Source organism: Bombus huntii, chromosome 16, assembly GCF_024542735.1.
Source record: "Bombus huntii isolate Logan2020A chromosome 16, iyBomHunt1.1, whole genome shotgun sequence".
NCBI lineage: Eukaryota > Metazoa > Arthropoda > Insecta > Hymenoptera > Apidae > Bombus > Bombus huntii.
This window is the reverse complement of record NC_066253.1, coordinates 8032277-8059025: the sequence shown is the minus strand read 5'-3', so window position 1 is coordinate 8059025 and position 26749 is coordinate 8032277. Positions and strand designations below refer to the sequence as shown.

Genomic DNA, 26749 nt, shown 5'->3' with positions numbered 1-26749 from the left:
GGCAGCTTCGAACTGCACTTCCAGCATCGTGAACCACAAGTCAACATCGTCAGACCAGAACGGTGGCACGCGAAGGAGTGCATTTATTGAGTCTACGTTGACCCCGCCGATCGTCGTACGTTCGGAATTTTCGTTAGTTGGTGTTAGTCATTTCGAACTGTCTTAAATTCGCGGTGTTTAACGTCTCACGAGCACTATCACGGTCACCTCTTTCACTGAAAATCACGTCGGTCGTCACCAATTTGAAGTGGAATGTCGTGATAGATGCGGAAGGAATACTCAGATGTATTCAACAATAGCGTTTATTAAACTCTATCACTTGATAACAAAGAATAACAATTAACGATAGTAACGATTAACAGCAGTTGAATAACGATTAACAATAGTGGCGATTGACCGATCTTTCGAAGAATAGCTGTCTCGCTTCTCTTCACCATTCGCGGCTCGGGGTAGAATGTCCTCTTCCAGATCGAACTGATTCTTCCCTTTGTTGCCCATCGTTATCCCCACTAACGTGCGTTCATTAGATGTGCCGCCGCGGCTGGCACGTGTATGCTCTTCCGAGAATTCGGCGGAAGGAGCGTGAAGATATCGATGGCACTGTAGCGTAAAATTAAGATAAAAACGAGAAACTTGTCAATTTCCGAACAGGAGATCGAGTTCTTTTATTTTTACTCAATTTGTACAGTATTATTTTCGGTTCGCGATGATACACTTTTGATACTTGGGCTAGTTGAGAATTTTTCAGACTGACTGGATGATTTTGAAGGGAGCATTTATATTCTTTTATTCGTTGGAGTGGGAGAAGGCTTTGCTCGTACTTATCATATATTTCGGAGAACGGCTAGAGTGACCGAATGCCACCCAGGCGGCTGAGAACGGATGCTGACCGGACGGTCACACGTGATAAGGCGCTCGGAATTTTGGTTTATCATATGGCTGCTCGAATTACACCTGTGACATTTCCCTCTTCTTAGATTGAACTTGGTCCCTCAAGTTTTCTTCAGAAAACTTTTGTGGAATCGGACTTGACGTGGCTTGAAAATTACAGCTGATTCCTCCTCTTCATCTAGGTGGTATGTGTTGGTTGGAATATAGATGTTGGGTGTCGAGGCCAGGGTGCGTGGTACTGGTGGAGCTGTCGCATTGTGGCTGTTAATTACGGTTTCATTTCGGCAGCAAAATAGATTGATACATAATTTGTTCGGTATACATTTCTTGATGCATTTGAATACCCCTATTTTGTTTAATCCATATATACCTAGTATGCCTAATGCTATGTACCCTAATATCTGGAGCGTGGTTAGTCCCCAATACTGTATATTTTTGATTCTATGCTCGAAATTAAGAGTTTCTACCTCGTCGCCTATTTTATCGATCGTGGTTTTATAGCCTTGTAAATTATCTATTATCTTTGGTGCTCGCTCGAGTTTATCTAACAGATGAGTGAAACTATCGTTTGTTTTGAGCGCTAGGGCTTTTGTTTTGATTTCGTATTCGACTTCGTTTTTTGTTTCGCCTATACGCATGTGTTCGTCTTTGTACAATATATCGCAAGAAGTGTTAGCTCTTATGATGGAAGGCTTGTCAAGTTTTTGTAAGGTATGTTTCGTTTGGCAAATTGTGTCTATTTCTATCGGATTTGCTGGTATCGCAATGTAGCAGTTGCTAGTTTTGAGCGGTATAAAGCTAATGTCTTCAATCTTAAGTACAGTTATTTGGCAATGTTCAATGTGAGGTTTGAAGTTTATTATTTCGCTGCGACAATCGATTCTCGAGTTTCTGTCATGGATTGGTAGTGTTTGTTTGCATATAGTGGTTCCGGCTCGATTCTTACAAAGTTTGTTGAAGTACTCGATATCAGCGTTTATAAATGAAAGACGTGAGGTTAAATATATCTGATGTTCGACTACTGGAGCCAAAAATACTCCATTTCTCTTACTCGGGATAGGATATACCTGTAATATGTTCCATTTTGTGTTAGAGACTAAAGGTACTATGATTTTGAAAAATATTTTGTCATCTATTGTGAAGATTTTAAGATCACTGATGTCGAGTATGAATTAAAAATGTTCGGTTTTGGCAGAAATCGCGGTGTTGTACATCTGGCTACCTATTGCCCTGGCGTAATTTTCTATAAATTCATCGGGGTCTAGTATTTGTGGACTAATTGTTCCTTGTTTGCCTAATATCATGACGTTAAGTATTTCATCTAATTGGAAGTGTAAAGTTTGCATCGCAGTGTCGAGTTTCGTGATTATCTTAAGCATAAATCTATCGATATTTGCCTGCCGTTGTTGAGATATATAATCGCTATGTGATTTCTCTAAAGGGTTTAGCTTTTCTGAGTTTACCATTTTTCTAATAAGTGCTGTTTGATTAGCTATTATGGTCTTGATTTTATTATTGTCATCGAATAGTTTGTTCATATTCTCGTTTATGAGCGTAAGATCGTCATCGTCGAGAGTTCCGAACAGACTTTTCGATACGGAACCTATGATGTTGAGTAAACCTCGTCTACTTCTGGTATGTGTTAACGCTTTCAAGTGTTTTGCGAGTTGTTTTAGGTTATTGATACGATTTTGTAATCCGTCTAACTTTTCAGCGTATTCTTTGCTGATTGCACGTGAGTCTATTGTTAATTTATATGATTCTATTGTGCTGATCTGCTCGTATATGTCGCTAGTGTCTAATCCTACTATAACATTGGCAGTATCGCTGTACAAATATCCTTTTCCTATGTTTTCTACGAATACAGAGTTTCCTTCTAATGGTGTAATATTTATTTGCGCGGATACCATTCCGGCAAAGAGGAGCGTCGACCTGGAAAGTAAGGTTTTAAACGATTACCGTGTATCTTTTTGTCTTAAATCAGATAGTACGGAGTACATACTTTATCAATCGTGTATGATCCTAACCATTCCACATAAAGTTTATGCCTTTTATGATCGTTATGTATTAAAACGGAGTCTCCTTCTTTGAAAACTGATTGAGGTTTTATAATCTTACGTCTTTGATCGCGCTGATCTCGCTGTTTACTTTTGATCAATGCTTCGCGAGCGTGTCGGAGTCTAGAGTCCCATTCTTTCTTGCGGAACGTGATTTCGTTTGCGTATGTGCGTTGGGGATTCTTGGATATTGTGGAGGGAAGATAGGCTTGGTGTCCGAATGTGAGTTCGAATGGCGTGTAACCAGTGGAGTCGTGTGTCATTGTGTTATATGCAAGGCATACAAAATTAAGTTGATCGTCCCATTCTTCATCCGAATTTCGCTGTATCGATTTTATCATGTCTGTTACTACTGCGTGTGTCCGTTCTAAAGATCCGTTACTTTGTTTTGATATGTTTGATTTTGAACGTTTCTTCGTACTGTTGCATCAAACTAGATATAAAATTCTGTCCGCGGTCAGTTAATATCTTTTTTGGAGCGGAAAAGATGTAAATGTAATGATTCAAGAGTGCGTTCCAAATTGTTTCCGTTTGTTGAGTTTTTAGTGGTACGAGTATTAAGTATTTAGTCAATTCGTCATGTATGGATAGAATGTACTGATTGCCTTTTTTCGTCTTTTTCAGTGGGCCTAATAAGTCCATAGCAATTTTATCGTTTGGTTCGAGGGGTGTGTCGGTGATACAAGGTTCTTCGCGCGGTCTGATACGTGTAGTTTTAGATGTTTGGCAGGTGTCGCATGATTCTATATGTTGTTGTATGCGTTTCATCAAATCTGGTACTCTGTGCCGTTTACGAATGCGGTCGTATGTCTTTTGTATACCGGGGTGTCCTACTAAATCGTCAATGGTTTCGCGATTTTGGAAAAGTTTCTGATGAACTTGCGGTAATAACCTGCTAGTCTTAAGAAAGATTTGATGTCTGTGGGATTACGTGGCTGTTTGAAACTGCTAACGGCTTCTAATTTTTTGGGATTTGGCTTTACACCTTCGGCGGTTACTATATATCCGAGATATTCTAATTCTGGTTTGAGAAATTCACATTTGTCCGGCTGTATTTTGAGACCGAGTTCGCGTAAGCGTTGCAATAATATCGCGAGGTTGCTATTGTGCTCTTCAATCGACTGTCCGAATATTATAATGTCGTCTAAATATACGAAGCAATGTTTATTTATGAGTCCTCTTAGCGCGGTATCCATCATGCGTTGAAATGTTGCAAGTGCATTCTTTAAACCGAACGGCATTCTATTGTAATGGTAGTGTCCTTGTGGTGTGGAGAATGCTGTGTATTTCTTAGAATCTGTGTCCATTGGGATTTGGTGGAATCCGGAGGATAAATCGAGGGCTGAGAAGAATTTTGCGTTGCCTAGTTGGGATAGTATGTCGTCTATGTCAGGTAATGGATATGCGTCTTGGTCAGTTAGCTCGTTTATTTTTCTGAAGTCTATTACAATTCGCCATTTCTGTTTCCCTGAGGCGCCTGCCTTGTTTGGTACTACCCAGACTGGTGAATTGTAAGGAGAATCAGATGGTTCTATGATGTTCTTTTGTAGCATTTCGTCCATTTGTCGTTTGATTTCTTCTTTGTGGCATTCAGGTGGTCGGTAAGATTTTGTGTTAATGATTTTATTTTCTTTTAACGTTATTATGTGTTTAGCAAGGTTAGTGCATGGTAACAAGTCGGTTTCTAGATTGAATACGTCGAGGTAAAACAGCAGTATCTTTTCGATTGGTTCACGGAGTGTTTTCTCTATATGCGAAAGTCTAACTAAATCTTTAAATGTAGAGACTTGATCGTGCGTGTTTGAATTTTCGATAAAATTGGTCATTTCGGCTGGGCACTCACCACCATTGATAAAGCATATCGTTGTCGGTTTTCCTTCCAGGTAGACTGTTTTTGACACTGCTTGTTTTGGAGATACGTCGTTTCCTGTTGCAATAAAAGAATATTATTGTCAAGTTTTAATTGTTGATTTGATAGTTCAAATTTGAATTTAGATAGCGCTGGTAAATCGAGTATGCCGTCTTCTATAATTGGAAAGTTGTCTTCTACTACAAAGAATTCTAGAGTTTTGCCAAATAGTTTTACCAATAGTTTTTCGTTAGTTGTAAATTTAGAGTGTCCCATCGAGAATTTTCGTTCTTTTGTTATTCTTGGTCGTAATACGCATCTTCGCTTGAGTATGTTAATTCCTGCTCCGCTGTCAACGAGGAATTTATGTCGTCGTCCGTCGGATCGTAAAAGTACTGTGGAAAGTCTTGTGGCGTTTATTCGTAAGTCTGGTGTATTAGTTCCTCTGTTTCTTGCTTGTGTGTCTCGAGATTGTGGACTGCTGGTGGTCTCGGAAATTGGCTGGGTGTTTGAAAATTTCTGCATTGACTAGAGACATGTCCGATCTGACTGCATTTGAAGCATTTTAATTGAGTTCTTTGGGCAAGTGGTATTTGTTCAGTTTGCCGGAAGTTTCTTGGCATTCGATTAGGTGTTGGAGTTGGTTTTCTAATGATTGGGTGGGGATTATTGGTCGTTAGTCGTCGCTGCTCAGGGAGTCGTAATCGTTCTGAAGGTGGTATGGTGATAGGTGCGTAAGGAACTACTCTTGGTGTTTTTAACGAACAATAGTTTATTTAGAACTAATCAACAATCAGAGTTAACAATTAACAATTAACAATTACACTTAACAGACAACTGGTAGCAACTAACAAATAACGATAGACACCGAGAGATCATTCGACGCGTTGCTATGCAAATAGTACCGAGGAGTTACACATTTAATGGCGTAAGACAGACTGCCTGCCCTTTTGTTTCGAATCGCGCAGATTCTTCCCTCAGTAGCCCATCGATATCCCCCACTAGCGTGCATTCATTAGATGTGCCGCCAGTGCTGGCACGTGTATGCTCTTCCGAGAATTCGGCGGAAAGAGTGTGAAGATATCGATGGTACATTGGGCACGTCGGTGTTGCGCTTTGGCGGCGTCGCGCTTTGCATCCGGAGCCGTTGAGAAGTTCCGTGGCCCGTGCCGCCACAGTTCCATTGGTTTTGGTCGTCGATTTCGATCTTCCCTGAAGAATCGCTCGATGTCGGTGGCTTTTTTTTCGGCTTCGAGGACATTGTATGGTGGATTGGCGAGTAGTAATTGTCCTATTTTGGTTTTCAGGCCTCGAATAAAATCGGATACGGAGTCTCTTAAAATCCTGTCGTTCATAGCTCGTCTAGTAATTTCGTCACAGTATTCGTTCGTTATACTGTATTGTAGCTTATTGATTTTACACTGAACCGAATGGATCCTGGCAGGATCGCCAAAATGTCACGTAATAAATGACGAGGTAATATATATATAATATTAAAAAAAGGAGAATGAACAATAGCTCGTTCGTATACTTTATTCACAAGGCAAAGTTACATTTCAATAGCAAAATACAGACTGACTTACTGACTAAAGGACTGGGATCTTTACCTCCTCACTATGACTCACATATCTCACGAGTGGGAGTCCGGCTACTGTCTATTCTCACCGCTATCGCATGACCAGGTGTTATATGCATATCCTGAGGTCGGCGGATTCCTGGCTTCCGGGCGACGTTACTACGGCGTAGCGCTTTGTATCACTGAGCCGTCACAAAATCAGCAGCGATTGGAATATCCATTTCTTTTATTTTATCTACGTGACTGAACAAATTATTTAAGTGATCGGACATATTTTCGCTACTGGACATTTTCGTGAATAATAATTGCTTTAGGAGCGTAGCTGTTCTTGTGGGTCCTTTGGATTCGTAAACCTCCGTTAATTTATTCCATACTTTATGTGAAGTTTTGCAATGCTTCACATGACATAGCTCACTCGAACTTATGGTAAGAATAATATCGGCTCTGGCTTTACCATCCCTTTTATTCCATAAAGAGGTTTCATCTGCTGCTTCAGGTTTAATTATTGAACCATTTGCATATTCCCACAAGTCATCTTTAATGAGTATTGCTTCCATTTGCAATTTCCATGTGTCGTAATTTTCTTTGTTTAGTTTTTCAATACCCAAACTCACCCCGCTCGACATTCCCCCCCCCCCCACCCCTTTTTGATAACTGTATTATCACGTAAACAATTATTGTATACTCGATAAAGCGTCCTTATGATATTCAACACTGAATCATCGATCACGCACCCCCCTTTTTTTGTTTTTAGGTTATCTTCTGCGCTCCTCAATATTACTACTATTAATAATATTTTCAATAAAAATAATAACTAATTATTGCACCTGGGCCCATAACCTGTTGTTATTTCTATACTCAGAGGTAGGATCACAATAGTTATTTTTTTTATTGAGTAGATAAATCTATCACACCGTTCTGAGCCAAAAAAAACCTTTATTGCACGCGCTTACAAAAACTAGGGATAAAAACAAAAAGGCATCTTAAGCCTATCGATTAAATCTATCGATTGTAACAAGGATCATTCTCTAGTTACTATTTCTTATAACTAACGCATCTGCATATGGATGGCAAGCACGAGCTCACGTTGTCATTTTCAACAGTCTTTTTTTAAAAATTATCATGGAAATGATAACAATAATATTAACGGTATAGGGTAATCATATTTATTGAGCACATTTTTTACAAATATACTGAATTTTGTTTGTGTATTTTCCGCATACGATCTTTTTGCAACATATATGTCGGGTTATCATTAGAATTTAAGGCGCGTAACGATTCTTCGTTTGAGTTAGCCATCGTTTTACGAGACAGAGATTATATTTACGCGAATATACAAGATTTTACAAAATATTATAAATATTGCGTTTAATGAATGATAAGATTAACAGACGATAAGTTTAACTAATAATTAGATTAAAGAATAATAAGTTTAACGAATAATAAGAGTAACGAATAATATGTCTTACGAATAATAAATTTAACGAAAAAAATGAGATTAACGATTAATAGGTTTTACGAATAATGAATTTAATTAACACTATTAACAATGTTCCTAGGTTCAAACGAATCCACGGTCAACGGGATAACTCTTTACTATGCGTAGAATAATGTAATATCGTGATATAATATATTTACAAGAAATGGATGATACAGATGTTAATCGGACAGAAAAAGACGATTGTTGTTCAACCTGAACTATTCACACCAAACGTACAGAAAACAGTACAACTAAATAATTAAATAACGACTCGACTTTCACAAAATGCAATCAACACTCTCCCGGCAACGCCACTCGCAAACTCTGTTTGTTGATTCCTTTTTTCCCGCCGCTTGGCAACCGCTCGTGGCCAAGATCACGTAGGCCTCCTCTTTCCAAAACTACACGATCGAAAACAAACGCCTCGGCTCTCGCGACATTCCACGCGGTTCACCCGCCAACTCCCAGGCCTCTCACTCACGATACTACACACGGCCATCCTGCAATAACATCTGCCCTCAGATGTTGCCTTCTATCTCGCTGTCATCAGATGCGTCACTTTCGGCGTTTATGACCCAAGGTTTCATAAAATCAGCAGTAGTTGATGACTGTTTTGGCCCCTCATGCTCTCCTACCTTCTCCACAATGTAGCGATCATTCCGCATTGCTCGCACTATCCGGTACGGACCCAAAAATCTTCCTCCCAGTTTTAATCCTGGGCCAAACTGCATTCTCTTTATGGCCACCAACTCTCCACTTAGGTACTGTTTCGCACCTTTTCTTCTTTTGTTGTAGTGCCTCCGATTTTCCTCTTGAGTAGCAGCAATTTTCTTTTTCGCGTCCTCACGCAGTTCACGACGTTGCTCTTCGAATTCCACCACCCATTCTTCTTCAACCAATTTTCGGATCTGTGGGTCTTCTTTAGTTTGCATCTCGACCCCGACAAGTAGCTGGAAAGGAGTTTTTCCCGTGCTCCTGTTTAATGTAGAATTCAGGTATTTCTGTACTTGGTCGACATGTTTATACCAATCATCGGGTTTGGGGGCAGTCAGTTTAGTTAGTAAAGGTATGAGTGTCCTGTTTACCCTCTCTACCTGCCCGTTCCCCCTCGGCGCCCCCGTCGTGACTAATAAATGCTTTATATTTTCTTCTTCGCAATACAGTGGGTTCCCAAAAACAGCCGCTTGCTTCTTCAGTCGATCGATAACATCCGCGGTATCAGTAGATCTAGTAGGATAAAGCCACGTAAACTTCGTGAACGCATCCACTACTACAAAGATGTGTGCGTATCTTTTCTTTGTAGCTGTCATAGGGCCCACATGGTCAATATGGTAAGTGTCTAACGGTGTGTCACCTTTGTCTAACGGATTTAGATATCCCTCTTGCTTGCCCAATTTTCGTTCGGCTAGGATACAATCGAGACAGTTAGATACCACATGCTCGACCTTTTCACGTAGCCCCTTAAACCAAAAGTCCTTCTTGACTATAGCTTCTTTTTTGGTGACCCCAAAATGCCCACGCTCGTGCGCCTGCCTGACTACCTGAACCTGCATAGCCTTCGGTACTACTATTAACACATCATCCTTACACTCTTTATACAAAATATTGTTCCTTATTACATACCCGTCGACCTGATTGCACGTTGCGGCGTCTAAAATCCTACGGACTTCAACGTCCTTGTTCTGTGCACTTCTCAACAGTGCAATCAGCCCGTCTTCACTTTCCGTTACATACATATTGCTCGGCAGGGGGTTTCTACTCAGAGTATCCACATGCTGCATGCTTTTACCTGGCCTATAACACACCTGATACTTAAACTCGTCTAGTAACAAGGCCCATCTGGCTACACGCACACACAAATCTTTCTTTTTCATTGTCATAGAAAACGCTTGGCAATCCGTGACGATAGTAAACGGCATACCTAACAGATATATTCTAAACTTGTTCAACGCTTTTCCAATTGCTAGTACTTCCAGTTCGTAACTGGTGTACTTTGCTTCGGCGGGAGTTGTTTTTCCGCTGGCAAAGTAGACCGGATGGAATTTTCCATCGTCCAGATCTAGTTGCATTAAAATTGCTCCGTAACCCTCTGCGGACGCGTCTGTATGCAACTCAGTCTCCGCGCCCATTCTATACAACTTTAACACTGGTTAACACTGATTCGTTGACAAGCGCTGTTTTCAAGATTTCAAAGGCCTCTACTTCTCGATCGCCGAACTGAAATTTTACCTCCTTTTTCAACAAATCCGTCAAAGGCTTAGCAATCTTCGCGTATCCCCTAATAAATTTTCGAAAGTACCCCGTAAGTCCCAAAAAACTCTGAACCTTTTTAACAGATGTTGGCTTGGGAAAGTTTGCTACTGCCCTAGTTTTATGTGTAGACGGCCTTATGGTATTTTTTGAGACTATGTACCCCAAATATTCAATTTCCTGCTGCAGGAAACGACATTTTCCCCAGTTTATAATTAGCCCATACTGCTCAGCTAACTCTATGACCATTTGCAAACGTTCCCACGCCTCCTCTAAATTCTTTGCAAGAATAATAATGTCATCCATATACACGATAACAATACCTTTACCTACTAGTTCTTTAAAGATCATCGAAATATACTTCTGAAACACAATGGGTGAAATCTTTAAACCAAACGGCAACTTCAAAAATTCATATTGCCCCGATGGCGCAACGAAAGATGTATATTTTCGGCTGTCTTTGTCTAAACACACGTGAAAAAAACCATTCTTTAAATCCAACGTTGTGAAAAACTGAGTACCTTGTGTTACGACCGTTCGCGGAGAGACGCGATCGCGAGATATCACGTCAACGAGAGTTGTAAGTTCCCGTTACGATTAAACAATCGACGCCACGAACTGATCGATTCCCTTATTTCGATTATGATAATAAGGGTAGTTCAATGAAATTTCACAGAATTAACACAACTAAATTAATGTTTATTGCAACAACTTATTAACTAGAACGATATAAATGGAACAACAAAAAGAAATGTGACTACGTAATGCGCGATATAAGATATGTGTTGACTGTTTGGCTTCTCGAAACGTTCTGACGCCTTTCGATTTTTGCCGTTTTTTTCTGGAAGGCGACCCCCACTACGTTCGGATCACGCCACATTCTTTTACGCGAGGTAAAATAACGGCCACGAGTCGACGTTTCTGGAGGTCGCTCTGCTTAATGAACCATGCGCTTGCCACTACAATGTTTGTTTGCCGGGCAGCCGCGACGATCCGTCTGCGGCATTATAGTGCCGCGATCGACAGTTAAGAATATGATCTATGGCAAGCCGCATGGCGTAACATTCTCCCCCCGTTGAGAGGGTACCGATCAAATTAGCGAGATGTGGTTGAAGTTCCCATCTTAGTTCGTCTCGGTGGCTAGTTGTTCGGGTTTCTCGAGATCGGGTTGAATTGGCAGTGGTACAAGCCTTTTGACGGCCCGATCCAAAACGCTCTTTGCCGTCTGAACTGTAGCTGTCCGGATGACACCATCGGCGCCTGGATAAACGTTGATAACTCGGCCCAGAGGCCAATGCATGGAGGGAACGTTGTCCTCTCTGAGGATGACGATTGTGCCTTTTTGGATGCCGTGTCCACCCTTGCTCCACTTATTGCGGTTGGTTAGCTCGTTCAAATACTCCTTATGCCAGCGGTTCCAAAAATGCTGTTTAAGCTGTTGGATATGCTGCCATCTGGAGAGTCGGTTCGATGGAATGTCTCTGAAATCTCGATCACGTAAGCACATTAGTGAATCGCCAATGAGAAAATGTCCGGGAGTGAGGACTAGGAGATCATTTGGATCGGTGGAGATAGGAGTTAGCGGGCGGGAATTGAGGACTGCTTCTATTTCTATGATAAGAGTGTTCAATTGTTCAGAGGTGAGTAACTCGTTGCCGGCTACACGCCTGAGGTGGCGTTTAAATGACTTCACCGCTGCTTCCCATAGCCCACCGAAATGCGGTGAATGAGGGGGAATGAAGCGCCATTCGATTTGTTTGTCGGCTAAAAATGCGGTTACTTTTTCTTTGTGATCGTCCGATTGTAATAAATCGTGAAGCTCTCGTAATTCGTTGCTTGCTCCTCTGAAGTTGGTGCCGTTATCAGAATGGATGGTGGAGCAATACCCTCGTCGGGCGATAAATCGCCGAAGAGCGGTGATGTAGGCTTCGCTAGTGAGATCGTCAACGAGCTCGATGTGTACCGCTTTAATTGCTAGGCATACGAAAATGGCTACGTATACTTTTATCTGACGACGGTTACGATCTCGTTTTTCCTTGATGTGGAACGGCCCGCAGTAATCGACGCCGACGTTTGTGAATGGGCGAGATTCCGTTACTCGCGCCTCCGGCAGATTACCCATCACGTATTCTACCGGCGGTGGTTGAGCGCGGCAGCAGCGGACGCAGCCTTTGATCGCCCGCCATACTTGACTTCGACCGTCGACGGGCCAGTATCTTTGTCTTACTGCGTATAACGTAGCCTGCGTTCCGGAATGCATGTGGATCTTGTGCTCGTGTTCTATGATGCGTGTTGTAACGGATGACTTAGGTAATATTATGGGATGTTTCTGGGCGAAGGTCATCGACGAATGACTGAGTCGACCCCCGACTCGCAATATTCCTTCCTTGTCTATGAACGGATTGAGTCGCGTGAGCTTACCCTTTATCGCCGCGTTCCGATCTTTTTGGAGTGTACGAATTTCCTCGGAGAAATGGATGTTTTGCAACAATTTTATTAGCTTATCGCGTGTTGTGCGTAATTCGGTGACGGTTAGGGGTGCCGCCCGGTTCTTTTTCTGTTTCCAACGGAGGCAACGAGCTATGATTCGTATCAACTTGGGCCCGGATGAATATCTTTGCAACAAACTGTAATCGGCGAGGTTCGCGGACAGACAAATCGCCCCCTTCTGCTCCGGTACTTCAACTTGCGGTGTTAGCGCCCATGTCGGCCAGTAGTTTTCCGGCTGGTAGAGCCATGCAGGACCGTGCTGCCAGATGGTTGGGCGCAGAAACTCTTCGGGTGTTTGGCCGCGTGATATTAAGTCCGCGGGATTGTCGTCGGTAGGAACGTGGCGCCAATCGCGGATGCTGGTTTTTGTTTGGATTTCGGAGACTCTGTTAGCGACGAATGTTTTAAGGGTGTGAGGTGATGTATTGAGCCAATGGAGGACGATAGTGGAATCGGTCCAATAGATAGTTCGAGTAATTTTGTGTGATAGGGCTTGTTGTACTGTCGACATCAGGGACGTAAGAAGGAGTGCTCCGCTCAGCTCGAGCCGAGGAATGGTCTGGCACTTGAGTGGGGCGACTTTCGATTTTGCGGTTAAAAGTTGGGTCTAAACACGGCCGTTGGTGTTAAGGGTTCGAAGATAAACACAGGCTCCGTAAGCCTTTTCGCTGGCATCGCAGAAACCATGCAGTTCAATTTCCATTGCGGACTCGATTATTGCCTTGCGTGGGAACCTGACGTTGTTTAATAAAGGTAATTGGGCATAGTACCTTTCCCACTCTGTATGTAACTCGATCGGAAGTGATTCATCCCAATCGATTTTCGACGACCATATTCGTTGAAGTAGCATCTTGGCCCGAACAATCACCGGTGCGAGCAGACCGAGCGGATCGTAAATTTTTGCAATCTCCGAGCTGATGATTCGTTTCGTGACTCGGGAGGGCGTGGGTTTGACTTCGACCGAGTAAAGAATAGAGTCGTCGGATGAATTCCAAAACACCCCCAGCGTCTTCAAGGTTTGCGAGTCGCCCAAAAAATGTTGGTGATTTGTTTCTTCTAAGGAAAGTCCGTGTAATAAGTCATTATCGTTTGACGCCCATTTTCGTATGTTTAAGCTGGCCAGTTGAAGTAAATTGGTGAGTTCTGTTCTGAGCGTGAGGGCTTCGTCCTTCGTTTCAGCTCCGGTGAGAGCGTCGTCGACGTAGAAATCCCGCTGCAGTACCTGTGCTGCACGTGGAAATCGATGTCCTTCGTCCTCTGCCAGTTGCTTGAGGCACCGAATAGCTAGATACGGGGCTGCGGATAAACCGAACGTTACAGTGTTAAGCTCATATGTTTCTGTTTCTCCACTCGCGCTGTGCCATAATATCCTTTGATATTTCCGATCCTCTGGTCGTACGGGGAATTGCCGATACATTTTCTTGATGTCGCCGGTGAGTACGTATTGATGTGCACGGAATCTAATTAATATATAAAATAAATCTTCCTGTAACTTGGGCCCTGTGTGAAGTGTATCGTTTAAGGAGGCTCCGGTAGTGCTTGGTGCCGATCCGTCGAAAACTACACGGAGTTTGGTGGTTTGACTCGATGCTTTGGTCGCGCCATGATGGGGTAAATAGTATCCGTTGTCGTCGGAGTGGTTGTCATTGACCTTCGTCATGTGTCCCAACGCCAGGTATTCCTGTATTACCGTTCGATATTCTGATTCGAAGCGTTTGTCGTGCTGGAATCGGCGATTGAGTAAGGCGAGTCGTTTACTCGCCAGCGTTTTAGAGGATCCGAGTGACTGAAGCTGATCGTTGAAAGGTAGAGCGACGATGTATCGTCCTTCGCTGGTGCGTCGGGTGTGGGCTTGGAAGTGTTCTTCGCATCGTCGATCTGCCTCTGAGATATGTTTAATTGAGGGTCCTTCATCGATTTCCCAAAACCGCGCGAGGTCTGCTTGTAAAGTCGTCGTGGATGTGTGAAATATGTTTGTAGCGGTTTGGGAAGTTGGACTCCCCCCGATTACCCATCCGAATCGCGTCTTTTGCAGACGCAGTCCAGGCTCGTCTGGCTGCGTGAGGTTGAGACTTGTCCCACACACATCGACGCGAGTGTTGAACCTGAGCTTAGTAGTACATCTATCGGAGCTGGTAAATGAAATCGTGGATCGGCCAATTTGAGATTTTTTGGTATCTCAAGTGTCGAACGATCGATGGGTTCGCTGGGAATTAAGGTTGATATGATTGGAATGATAAGGAACGTTAATGTCCGCGTGTATGTACCGTCAGTGGAAGTGATCGTGGCCGTGATGTGTCGCTTAGAGGTCGTTGTCAAGGTATCTAGAGCTCCGATCGGGACCGAACATTTGTTTTGCCTTATCTTTAACGATTTTGCTAATTCCTCGGTAATGAAGTTCATACTGGATCCGGTGTCGAGCAACGCTCGACAACGGATTGGTTGCTGTTTATCATTCAAAATATTAATCTGCGCTGTGATGACTAGATCATTGGACAGTAATTCGGATGCCATTGGTTTGATATGTTCGGTCATCAACGGAGTCGTCGATCGTCGGCGTCATTGGTTGTGTGTTCGTTTGTCACTGGGCGGTGGACTTGGAGACGCGGCTGTTCGTGGTGTTTCCGATCTGTGGTCTGTTGTGTGCTTTTTGCGACGAGTGGGTGATACGTAGGGTGGCAAAGAAGGTGTTGTGGATCGGCTATTTGATGGGGAAGATTTCGGGCTGGACGTGCTGGAACGAGACCCTGAATGGCGTTTTGTCCTATGCAGCATTGTATGATGTCGTTCTCCGCATACGCGACATGATCCTGCGAAACAATGCTTCGTTGTGTGCCCTTTCCCGAGGCAGTTGAGGCATAGTGATGCTCTTTTGACCTCCCGAATGCGTTCGCGAAGGGATTTGGTTTTGAAGGTGTCACATCTCCAAATGGGGTGTGGTCCTTGACAGGTGGGGCATGTTGGAGTAACCTGTGTCGCCGTAAGTGCATGCCCTCGTGATGCGCGTTGACGGACCGGAGTAGTTTGTTCCGATGATTCTCTTGTTTGTCTGACCGTGGTGATCGGTCTGGAGCTTCGTGCTAATCTCTCTAGGAAGTTTAGTAAATGAATGTACGGAGGCACCTCGTTATTGGGCAGCGTCATTTCCCATTGCTTTTGGATACTTAGTGGTATTTTCGAGAGGATGAGGCTGTTGAGCATAGCACTGGTATCGGGGTAGGATTCTCCTAATTTGTTCAATGCATATATGTGTTGTTTAAATGTGTGGACTAAGCGCCTTAATTCCGTTGGAGATTCCTTGGTTATCCTTGGATAATCAATTATTGCCATGCAGTGACTGAAAGCTGTGTATCGTGGACATTCGAAACTTTCCTTGAGAACGGCTATAGCCTGACTGTAGTTTACATTACTAAGGGGTAACGCGTTTAAACAATCGGCTGCTTCTCCTTGCAGGGCGGACTGCAGGTAATGGAATTTCTGTATGTCAGTGAGACTAGGATTTTTATCGATTGTGGAGGAAAAGGTATCATAAAACGTGTTCCATTTTTCTAAGCTTCCGTCAAAAGTAGGGAGCCGAAGATCTGGTAATTTAATGGATATCGGATTTAAACTTGCGGATGATGCACAGGTTGGAGGGTTTATGGATGTCGACGGCGAAGCTGTTTGCGCGTTCCTCAGAAGATTTTGTAACCTTGTGTCTACCGCGACGTACTGATCCCTTATTTCGAAGCCGCGCGCTTGTTCCTCCTCGTCCAATACTTCTAATTCGAGATGAATCGCTTCGAATTGACTCGCAACTTCGGTCAGTTGTTTCTCGTAATTCTTTAATAAGAAATTTTGCTGACTCTCGGATTGCTCGTACTCGTCCAGTCGGTTCGATAAATATGTGAATCGGCCGCTACAATAGCCTCGTCTCCGACGCAGGGAGATGATTTGGTCTTCGCTCGTCATCGTTGCCGAGGATAGGAGATGGTCGAAATAAGGAACGAGCTTACCTTACTGTCGTGCGGCGTGAGGTCGCGTGTATGTTTGGTGAGGAACGCCTTGTTCCTTTCCGACGGCCACTCGTTCGGTTGTATTGTTAAGTTGTGAAATTCGTTGCGTTGATGATTGTCCAGCTGCGACGGAAGGCTGCGTGGTTGCGTTCCCTTGCCAATGGGATGTGTTTCTTCGAAGATGACGCGTCTGACGTCACTGGTTTCGCTGTAGTGGATGCTCCTGCTCCCGCTGCTGGTTTTGATAAAGTCACGTGGCACTGTGTGGTCACTGGTAAGTGCACTCTTCACTGGCACGTAATCCGGCTCGAAGGACCAAATGTTACGACCGTTCGCGGAGAGACGCGATCGCGAGATATCACGTCAACGAGAGTTGTAAGTTCCCGTTACGATTAAACAATCGACGCCACGAACTGATCGATTCCCTTATTTCGATTATGATAATAAGGGTAGTTCAATGAAATTTCACAGAATTAACACAACTAAATTAATGTTTATTGCAACAACTTATTAACTAGAAAGATATAAATGGAACAACAAAAAGAAATGTGACTACGTATTGCGCGATATAAGATATGTGTTGACTGTTTGGCTTCTCGAAACGTTCTGACGCCTTTCGATTTTTGCCGTTTTTTTCTGGAAGGCGACCCCCACAACGTTCGGATCACGCCACATTCTTTTACGCCAGATAAAATAACGGCCAAGAATCGACGTTTCTGGAGGTCGCCCTGCTTAATGAACCATGCGCTTGCCACTACAATGTTTGTTTGCCGGGCAGCCGCGACGATCCGTTTGCGACATTATAGTGCCGCGACCGACAGTTAAGAATATGATCAATGGCAAGCCGCATGGCGTAACACCTTGCAATGCATCTAAAATATCATCAATTAAAGGCAATGGGAAATGTGAACACTCAATAAGTTCATTAAGCTCGCGAAAATCAACACAGACTCTGATAGAACCATCTTTCTTTCTAACTACAACTATGGGACTTGCATATTCTGAGTTTGACGGTTTTATTATGCCTTCATTTGTCCATAATTCCATCAACTCGTCCACCTCTTTTTTCTCCGAAGGCGCCAATCTTCGCGGCCTTCGAACCACAGGTTTGTCACTCTTTAAAACGATTTTTGCCGTTATCCCAACGTCCCGCTTTTTCTCCGGCCTATACCCCCTAATGATATCGCGAATCGCTTCACGATAATGCGGTTCCTGTACGTGTGTTAGGTCTGTTTCGTTAGTCTGTTCTACCACGTTAATTCTAAACACATCCGGCACGTCTTTGTTAGTCTTTTCGTCAAGCCGCAAGAAAGTCACTTCGCCTCGTTTAACCCGTAACTCTGCCTGATCCAGAAAATCAGTGCCTAACAACAGGCCGTGCTTCGTCAATATTTTGTTTGAAACAACGTGTAAAGTGATTGGCAGTTTATACCCATCAACCATCATTACCTTGGTGAATTCACCCCAGGTCTCATTGCCAGCGGAACTAAGACCGTCGAACTTAAGCTTGTATTTACCTAGCGGTGGTGACCCTAACCTCGCATATTCGTCTGATCGAATGAACGTGAGATCACTACCCGTATCCACTAATGCCACAAACCTACAATCATCTATCGCCACTTCTTTCACATACTTCCCTTTTTCGGATCTTGACACTACGCAAGTCTCTTTCGGTCGTGCCGTACACCTCGCTGCAATATGTCCAAATCCGCTGCACTCGGAACACCTAACACCTTCTCCCCTCTCCGGACACTTAACACTTAGATGACCCTCACTACCGCAAATGAAGCATCTTCTTTTCTTCATTGCATCTACAGATTGACTGGGCTTCCCGTTCTTCTGGGTTTTAGCCGGCTTCACAATCGACTTTGCTCTGCGACTCTTCTGCTCTTCGTACATCACTAACCTCTTCCTCAACTCTTTGATTGACGTAGCGCCGTACAATATAGCCTTATTGTTCTCGTCGTCTATTATTCCATCCACTATGTATTCCACCTTTGCTTCCTCCTCTATGTCCACATGGCTGGCTATTTCGAGCATGCGGTACATGTAAGCCAAACATGCTTCATCACTCTCCTTTTTTGTTTCCTCAAGTTTCCGATGTACTTGCCTACTGTTGACTTTCCTCGAAAATTCTTTCACTAGCCCCCTCTTCGACTCATGCCAAGTCCTGGCATGACACTCGAAGCTCGCAAATATTTTCGCTGATCCCTTCAACAGCTTCCTCGCGTAGACTGCCTTCTGCCCATCCGACCACATGCACGTATCAGCGACTTCCTTGAACGACTCGAACCATCGTTCGACATTTTCACCTTTGTTGCCACTAAACGACTCTAATGCATCTTCGACGTCTCTAAAACTCAGTGTCGAACCAACACATGCCCTTCGACAATATTCACCACGGTCCTGATACACCCTTCGCGTACCTCTCTTGTATCCTCTTGCGTTTTTTTTGTCATTTTCATCCTCACTTTCGTCGTCGCTTTCTTCTTCCGACGATATGTCATTACCATCCATGACCGCTTGTAGCCGTGCGCGTAATTCTACTTTTCTTCCCGTCGTTTTTAAACCCAAACTAGCGAGGCGCTCCTTCAGCTCCTTCGTATTCATTTTCTCAAAATTTTCATCTTCGTTACAATCACGCTCAGCTCTCTGTACATTTCCTAAATCTCGTTGACCGGTTAGCTCTTCACCGCCCGTCGATCCTTTAGGATACGATTGTCCAGCCCTACACGCCCGATTCAGCCTTGCAATCAGCACTGACCTCGCACCAGATATAGGGAGGTTCATTCGCGCGAGCTTACTCCTCAGCTCCTCCAGCGTCGAACCCTCTTCACCCGACAATCGTTCGTCCCCAACGTTTGCCATTTTTCACACTACACAAACTTAAACAGTCAACGATATCGTCTTTTATCGCACCGCGTACCGGTAAATTCACAACTAACTCGAATAGCTCTGTTAAACCGTTTCGTTTTCTGTCTTGTCCGATCCCGGATAAGCCCCCCAAAAAATGTAATATCGTGATATAATATATTTACAAGAAATGGATGATACAGATGTTAATCGGACAGAAAAAGACGATTGTTGTTCAACCTGAACTATTCACACCAAACGTACAGAAAACAGCACAACTAAATAATTAAATAACGACTCGACTTTCACAAAATGCAATCAACACTCTCCCGGCAACGCCACTCGCAAACTCTGTTTGTTGATTCCTTTTTTCCCGCCGCTTGGCAACCGCTCGTGGCCAAGATCACGTAGGCCTCCTCTTTCCAAAACTGCACGATCGAAAACAAACGCCTCGGCTCTCGCGACATTCCACGCGGTTCACCCGCCAACTCCCAGGCCTCTCACTCACGATACTACAATAATTTGAAACACAAAAATACGATTGCTGAGACACTCGCTAAATTGCTCGAACTATCACTTTCCAAGGCGATCACACGAATGAATATCTGATGAAAATCTTTTTCGCTATACGACTGCATTTGTTTGTTATATGCTCGCTGGAGGCATCGAGAAGGTTCCAATCGCCGTTGCTAGGCAGTTTCTGCCAAAAGTTTGTTGTATACTCTTTGGAAGCATCGAGAAAAATCCAAACGCCGTTGCTAGGCAGTTTCTGTCTGGAGTTTGATTCCTAATACAACGTGTGTCCCATTATATCGACATCTCCAAAGTACAATTCTGTGTGATTTCTAGGGAGAACAATACAACCGATCCACACCTTCGTCAGGCAAAACGTTTATCCCGTGACCGTGGCTACGTTCGGCGGCCAGTTGTCACCTCGAACCCACTTTCGCTATCACAAATATCGAACAATTACAAATGACAACAATTGCTTAATTATGGCTATGATAAAATCTAGGCTAAAGCATTAGAAGACTTTCCCAAAATTGCAAAGGGAAGGCTCCGGTTTTCCTTTCTTCTCCGACATATACAACAATTATTGCTTCTATTTTTTTTTTGCAGTAGCCTACTTGGCAACTTTTTCGTACTTATGACGTTGAAAATGAACTTTCGTGGCCGAAATGAAGCGTCTGATCTTTGGCAAATGTTCTTGTTGAGATATGTATAATTTCCTGTGCTGGACTAGGTTAAAGGCGTAATAGAGATACTTGTATGTGAATATCAGTGTGTGGAAGTATGTGTGTCCGAAACGTCTCGAAAACAAAGGAATGTAAACTCTTCAGTCAGTTAAGAGTCGTTTAAGAGTCAGTTAACAGTCGGGTATAGAAGAAAGTGCTGAGACGCGTGCAAGTGTGTATCGATGAATATATAAGGAATCGTTCATGAAATAAATATTTCATTATTTTAATATTAATCCTCAGTATAAATTTAGTGTTCCTATAACATTATTTCGGCCTCAAAGATCCACAATTTTCAACAGTTCTCCTTGTTTTCTCCAGCTACTTCCTCGGCTAAACAAAATATGTACTCCTTTCTGGATATTTTCGATCCGGTGCACTCTTTGTATAATATCCACGCGTTTAGCGCTGCCAAATCTAAGATATTGAAAATAACTTGAAGGGGCCATCGGAAACTCCCTACTTTCACACTATATTTGCGTGCCATCTGGTCAACGACGTCCACACCAAACTTTGTTTTATTATAAAAAACAATGTTTTCTGGAACACGTTTATAATAGTCTTCTACTTGTATACCTGTATGTTTGGTGCTTAGAAGGTTTACTTGTATACACAGTAAGCGTGCAGTTTTCTAATTTATATAAATGAGAGGAAAACAAAGTCGTCTTGTCCTTTTTCCCTTGAGCATCGAGTTTCATCTTTCCCCATATAAGGGAAACCACTCAAAATATATTTTGTTTTGACGTCAACTGCTAACCAAAACTTAATGGCAAATTTATGAGGTTTATTCGGCATATATTGCGTAAACCTGCATCGGGCTTTGCTTGGAAATAATTATTCATCTATTGAGATATTTTCAAATGGCTTGTAACAAGCCTGGCTATTACTTATAAATCTGTTCCATATTTCGCATATCAGCACAAATTTATCTGTTTGTAATCTTTCGGAGGCTTTCAATGATCTCGCTTCATGTGTGCCCTGGACATATAGTATTCCTAGAAAACTACGTAACTCAGCAACTGTTATTGTCCAGTCTTTTTTCAAAACTCGATGCGCCTCGGTTTCAGTGCAATCTTTTATGTGTTCCATTATGTGTCTGTCAATTATCCATTCGAAAGCACTGGTTCCACAACCGGATATAATATTTCTCTTAGCATAACCAGTAGGCCCTGCGATATCCTTGAATATCATACGAACGGGCGTCCTACCCCTAGATCCCTCGCTCTCAGTTTTATCCACTGTGTCTCGTCAATTGCGATTTCAATTTCATCCATTACATTTTGCGATGTGCTTGGAATGTTCGTCCTTTCATCCTCGGAGTCAGAACTAGAAAGAATACGCATCCTTTTCTTGTTACCACACGCTTCCAAGTAGGTTTCCTCTTCATTATTCGAAGATCTTTCTATCTCTTCACCTTCAATGTATACAGAACTTTCACTGTCAGCTTTGCTTTGGACTAATTCATACTGATCTCCTTCGGAGGTATCTTCAAAACAATCTTCATTCATGTTGACAATTTTGTTCGATATGTGGCGGCATTCGACCACGGAAATTTTCAACGGCTTCGCGACACAAAGCGCTATACCTTCGAAGCGTAAGGCCGACAGGCCTAATCGATATCCCTACGGTTCTTTCGCCGAATATCCGGTGGAATGCATACGCGGCAACCGTCGCGGACTTCTAATAAACGTGAGCGTAGTGAAGTTATCGAGGGGCAATAAAGGAAAGAATCTGTTTGGTTTTGAACCAAAAGATTCATTCTGCCCCGATCTGCGAAGTGCGAAAAGTTAAGCGAAGCCAACACAATTAGAGAAACGGGTTATTGTCTCTTGAGAGTTCAGTGTTAATCGTTACTTGTTATTAATCGTTGTTAAACGTTAATCGTTGTTAATCATTAACCGTTGTTAATCGTTAAGAGTTTAATAAACGTTATTGTTAAAAATCAAGAGTATTTCTTGGAGCACCTTCACCGACGATCACCTCAGATATCTTATTGTATCTCCTGGATGTACACATGATTGCTAGAAAAGGGAGATTGGTCAAAATAAGAAAATACTGTGCCTAAATTCAATTACCCTGTCGTAAATACTTATAATAATCTGAAATTTTTGCACACTGCCTTTGAAAAACGGATTGTTTATGAAATCAGCTAACCCGTCAATTTGACGGGTTTCGTAGGGATTCGTATATTACATACAAATTTTAAAAATGAAAAAGCTTAGGAAAAAATAATTGTGTGTATAAGTTAATTAATTTAGATTAATTTAATAGATTAATTTACTATGCAAAATGGTTAAAATTAATGCTATGGTTTTTGGGATATTTCATTTCGAAGTTTGAATGAAATCTGTCAAATTGACGGGTCCCGTAAACTTAGTGTTAAGAATGTCTAAACACTTCTGACCACGTCAACAGACGTATTATTTATATATTATTACATAATGTTACGTAATTTATTTTTATCCTTTCCGACAAATTGTCTTTTGTGGCTTGTGTGGTTACTCTAGCTTTGTTCTCGTTATACATCGATTTTGAGCCAAAGCTATATTTTTGAAATATTATTCGCAAATTTTTATAAAGATAAAACACGTTATGTTTACTAAATGCAGTCGCTGTACTTTTACTGCTTCAGGAGTATGAAGGGAAAGCTGAGAGTTCTGAGGCATAAAGCTTCGAAACCATTCGTACGATGCTGTTTCATTCTTTATCCTATTTTGAGAAATATTTTTATGACTTTCTTTAGTAAATAAAACTGCAAAATTTCTCGTTCGAATCGGTGAAACATCATAATTGAGGTTTGTCGAAGCCAATCGATATTAATAAATAAATCGATAATATAAATAAATTTTCTTCTTCGTTTATAAATATTTGTGATGTCACGAAACGATGTAATATTGGATAAAAGAAGATAAAAACTAAGTTTAGTATCAAAACCTACATGTTTCACCTTAAACCTTCTTTCGTAAAATCATTAAAACTTTTTTGTACTTTTATTTATTTATTTAACTAACAATACAATTTTTGGATACCGTTATTAATGCATGTAATTCGTATTGTTCACTGACAGTGTATAGACAAAAACGGCCGTTATCAGTAAATAACCCGGAGGTGCAACAGTAGCTAAAAATTTGTAAATTCGGCAAGTAAGTGGGTTGTGAATGTAAGAGGTCAAACCAAAAAGTCTCTTTGTTTTCTTGCAATCCCCTCAATTGTAACGAGTTTACTTCCATTGTTTCGTAATGATCAATGCCCTAGTTTTTAATGAGTAACAGCTCTTTGCAATCAGGATTCTTAGCAGCATAATCATTACAAGCTGTCGTGGAAGGGGAGTTCAAGCATATTGTGTCAACTGATTTTATATATGATTGCACAGACTCATAATAAATCAAAATTGATGACCAAGTTGTTCATACTTTTCTAAAGGTCGATCTTATTGACCGAACATTGGTAATCGAGAACTATTCACGAACAGATTATCCAATGGAAATCTTTTATCGTTTCCAGTCCTTGAACTACAAGTCATAATTGCTTCCATATGTTCTGAATATTTCCAAAATGTTTGGAAGTGCTAGTTCGGTAAGCGAACCTTCCTTGAATACTTCTGACTAATAGCACGCTTCAATAACCATAAAACTATAAATGGAACTAAAATAACTGTAATCCAACAACAATAACTAAAAAGAAATTAAAAAAGAAAAGTATATTGGATCATCATGAAGATGGGATATATAGAGAATGGCCCATTTTAATCTATAAATCCAATTATATTCTCGAATTATTTATTGATACAAAAATGTTTCAAACAGGATTTGTTTGGTCGAGAGTAATGTTCAATATAATGGAATAAATTTTCGGAAAGTTCAAATGAAAAGCAGAAACGAATTATTTGTTATTGGACAAGTCTAAAGACAATATTTAATATAATGAGATTAATTGTTATTACCAAATGAAATTTTATTTTTTTGTTTATTACTTTTATTTGTTATTTACCGATCGTTGAGAGAATGTATTTTTACATAAATATAACGTTTCAATCAGAAAGATCGCTGTAAATTACAACTTGTAATTTTTAATAATATTACCTAAGAATAATATGAACTGTGATCTGCCTATTGAAAAATAACCGTATTAATTATACGATTTTTTCATTGTACATAATGAAACAGATAAGACAAAAACAAAAGATATTTATATATTATCATTTGTTGTCGGATTTAATCCATATAGAAAATAAAATTTCATTTACAACTAAAAAATAATAAATAAATTATTTTTGGTATCGTCTAAACGATTATTATTTAAATAAGAAATTTAATTCTTATTCAGAATTAAAATGCTATTCTAATTTGTTATTTATTATTTAACAGGTAAATCAAATGTTGCTCAATTGTGTTTGTAAGAAAACATAAACTTAATATATGTAATTAACCATAACAAACCATCTTTTTTACATTATTATTTTTTTTACATATGGAGATGTAGTTCCGTTTTTATTTGGAATTATGTATTTTTTTGGCATCATTTGATAATGCTTCTCAAGATGAATTCTCATTAACCTTTCATGTATATTACTGATTTCAAATAATTTTTGAGATATTGTGTGATAAATTAACTGATTTTTGCGGGAAAATATTCCTCAAGTAGGTCAAAAGCGTGGCTGGTGGTCTTGTTCGCGTCTAAAGTGCCACGTATCAAATATTGCATCTTGTGAAATAGAAAAATATATAGTTCCATTTGAATTTTATCTTGAACTTTACGTTAAATTTGAATTTTACCTCCATATCTTGGAGAATAATGATGTAAATAAGTTAGTACCTAATTGTACCATACAATCGTCATGTAACAATTTTTGGTATCTGTAATACGTCAGGCAATAAAGGGCTGTCCATAGTTACCGAGGATAACCCATGTATTAAAAAGGTATTTTCGGTATATGTTGAAATGATTAAATTTAATATATGTATATAAAAAAATATTCCATGTATATAGTAAAAAAATAAGATATTTACCTTTAAGGTAATGTTATCTATTATTCTTTCGTAATATGTGTATATATACTACTGTCTTATATTATGCACATGTATATAGATATATATTCATATGTATAATACATACAGTAGTACATATATAGATACATACTACTACCATATGTAATATACTAGTGGAAATGCTAACACTATGTACTTATGCTATAAATTAATATTAATACGTAGTAATAGATATTAATACCGATACTAATACTATACGATATTAAACATCATTCTAATAATTTTACTTTTGACAAATAAATAATTAGTTTCGAGGTTAGGGATTTCCACCTTTTGCACTCTGCGCAGGCGTTCCTGTTTAGTTACTTTTGAGAGATTCAATGTTTGTACAGGCAAGCCACTGACGAAACGTTTCAGTGAAAGCCCAACAATATGCATATAGTAAGTGGCATTAATATTCGGCAATGTATTATGGCAGATATTATATTACTGTGTGTGATATTATATTACAGATACAATTTTGGTGGAATAAATTGAGATTATATTACTGTATCTACAGATAATTGTTCTACCAAAGTTGTCCACTTGGAACATCATCGTTATTCCAAATAATAAAGGAAATTATTGCTTGCGGAAGTTGTAAGGTATAACGAATGAAGAATTTACCATTCGATTTATGTAACAGACGAAATTGCAATGTATACTAGCCAGTACCGCTACCCACCGATGAATCAGGAGAAGATACAGCATTAATTTGAAGCTCTGTTATTCCAAGAAACAATTAGACTTCACCGTATAACTCCGCTTTATGGATTGTATCGAAAATATCGGATGCCGATAACACTGAACATTGGCGCGTGATAATCAATTTTCGTGCACTAAACGAAAAAAACAAAGCGACAAGTATCCACTACCTCAAATTACCATTTCGAAACTCTGGACCAACTAAGAGATGTAAAGTATTTCTCAATCTTTGATCTGGCAAATGAATTCCAACGTTTAATATATCAAGTATTAATTCAATGAAATATAAATTCAAAATTATACGAATGATATAATAGTCTACTCTTCATCTCTACAGAAAG

The 26749-nt window shown here is 40.9% G+C and overlaps 2 protein-coding genes across 2 annotated transcripts in view; both read right to left on the bottom strand.

Annotated features, from left to right (window-relative positions):
* Nucleotides 1–19611, bottom strand: part of LOC126874756 (uncharacterized) — a 122576-nt gene extending 102965 nt beyond the window's left edge. The window contains exon 1 of the mRNA XM_050637114.1: nt 19475–19611. The gene's annotated coding sequence lies outside the window, so the exon portion shown is untranslated. The remainder of the gene's footprint in view (nt 1–19474) is intronic.
* Nucleotides 650–26749, bottom strand: part of LOC126874323 (uncharacterized) — a 49892-nt gene continuing 23792 nt past the window's right edge. Inside the window, exon 2 of the mRNA XM_050636223.1 lies at nt 650–1958. Within this exon, the coding sequence (XP_050492180.1) occupies nt 993–1958 (966 nt within the window). The 3' untranslated portion in view covers nt 650–992. The remainder of the gene's footprint in view (nt 1959–26749) is intronic.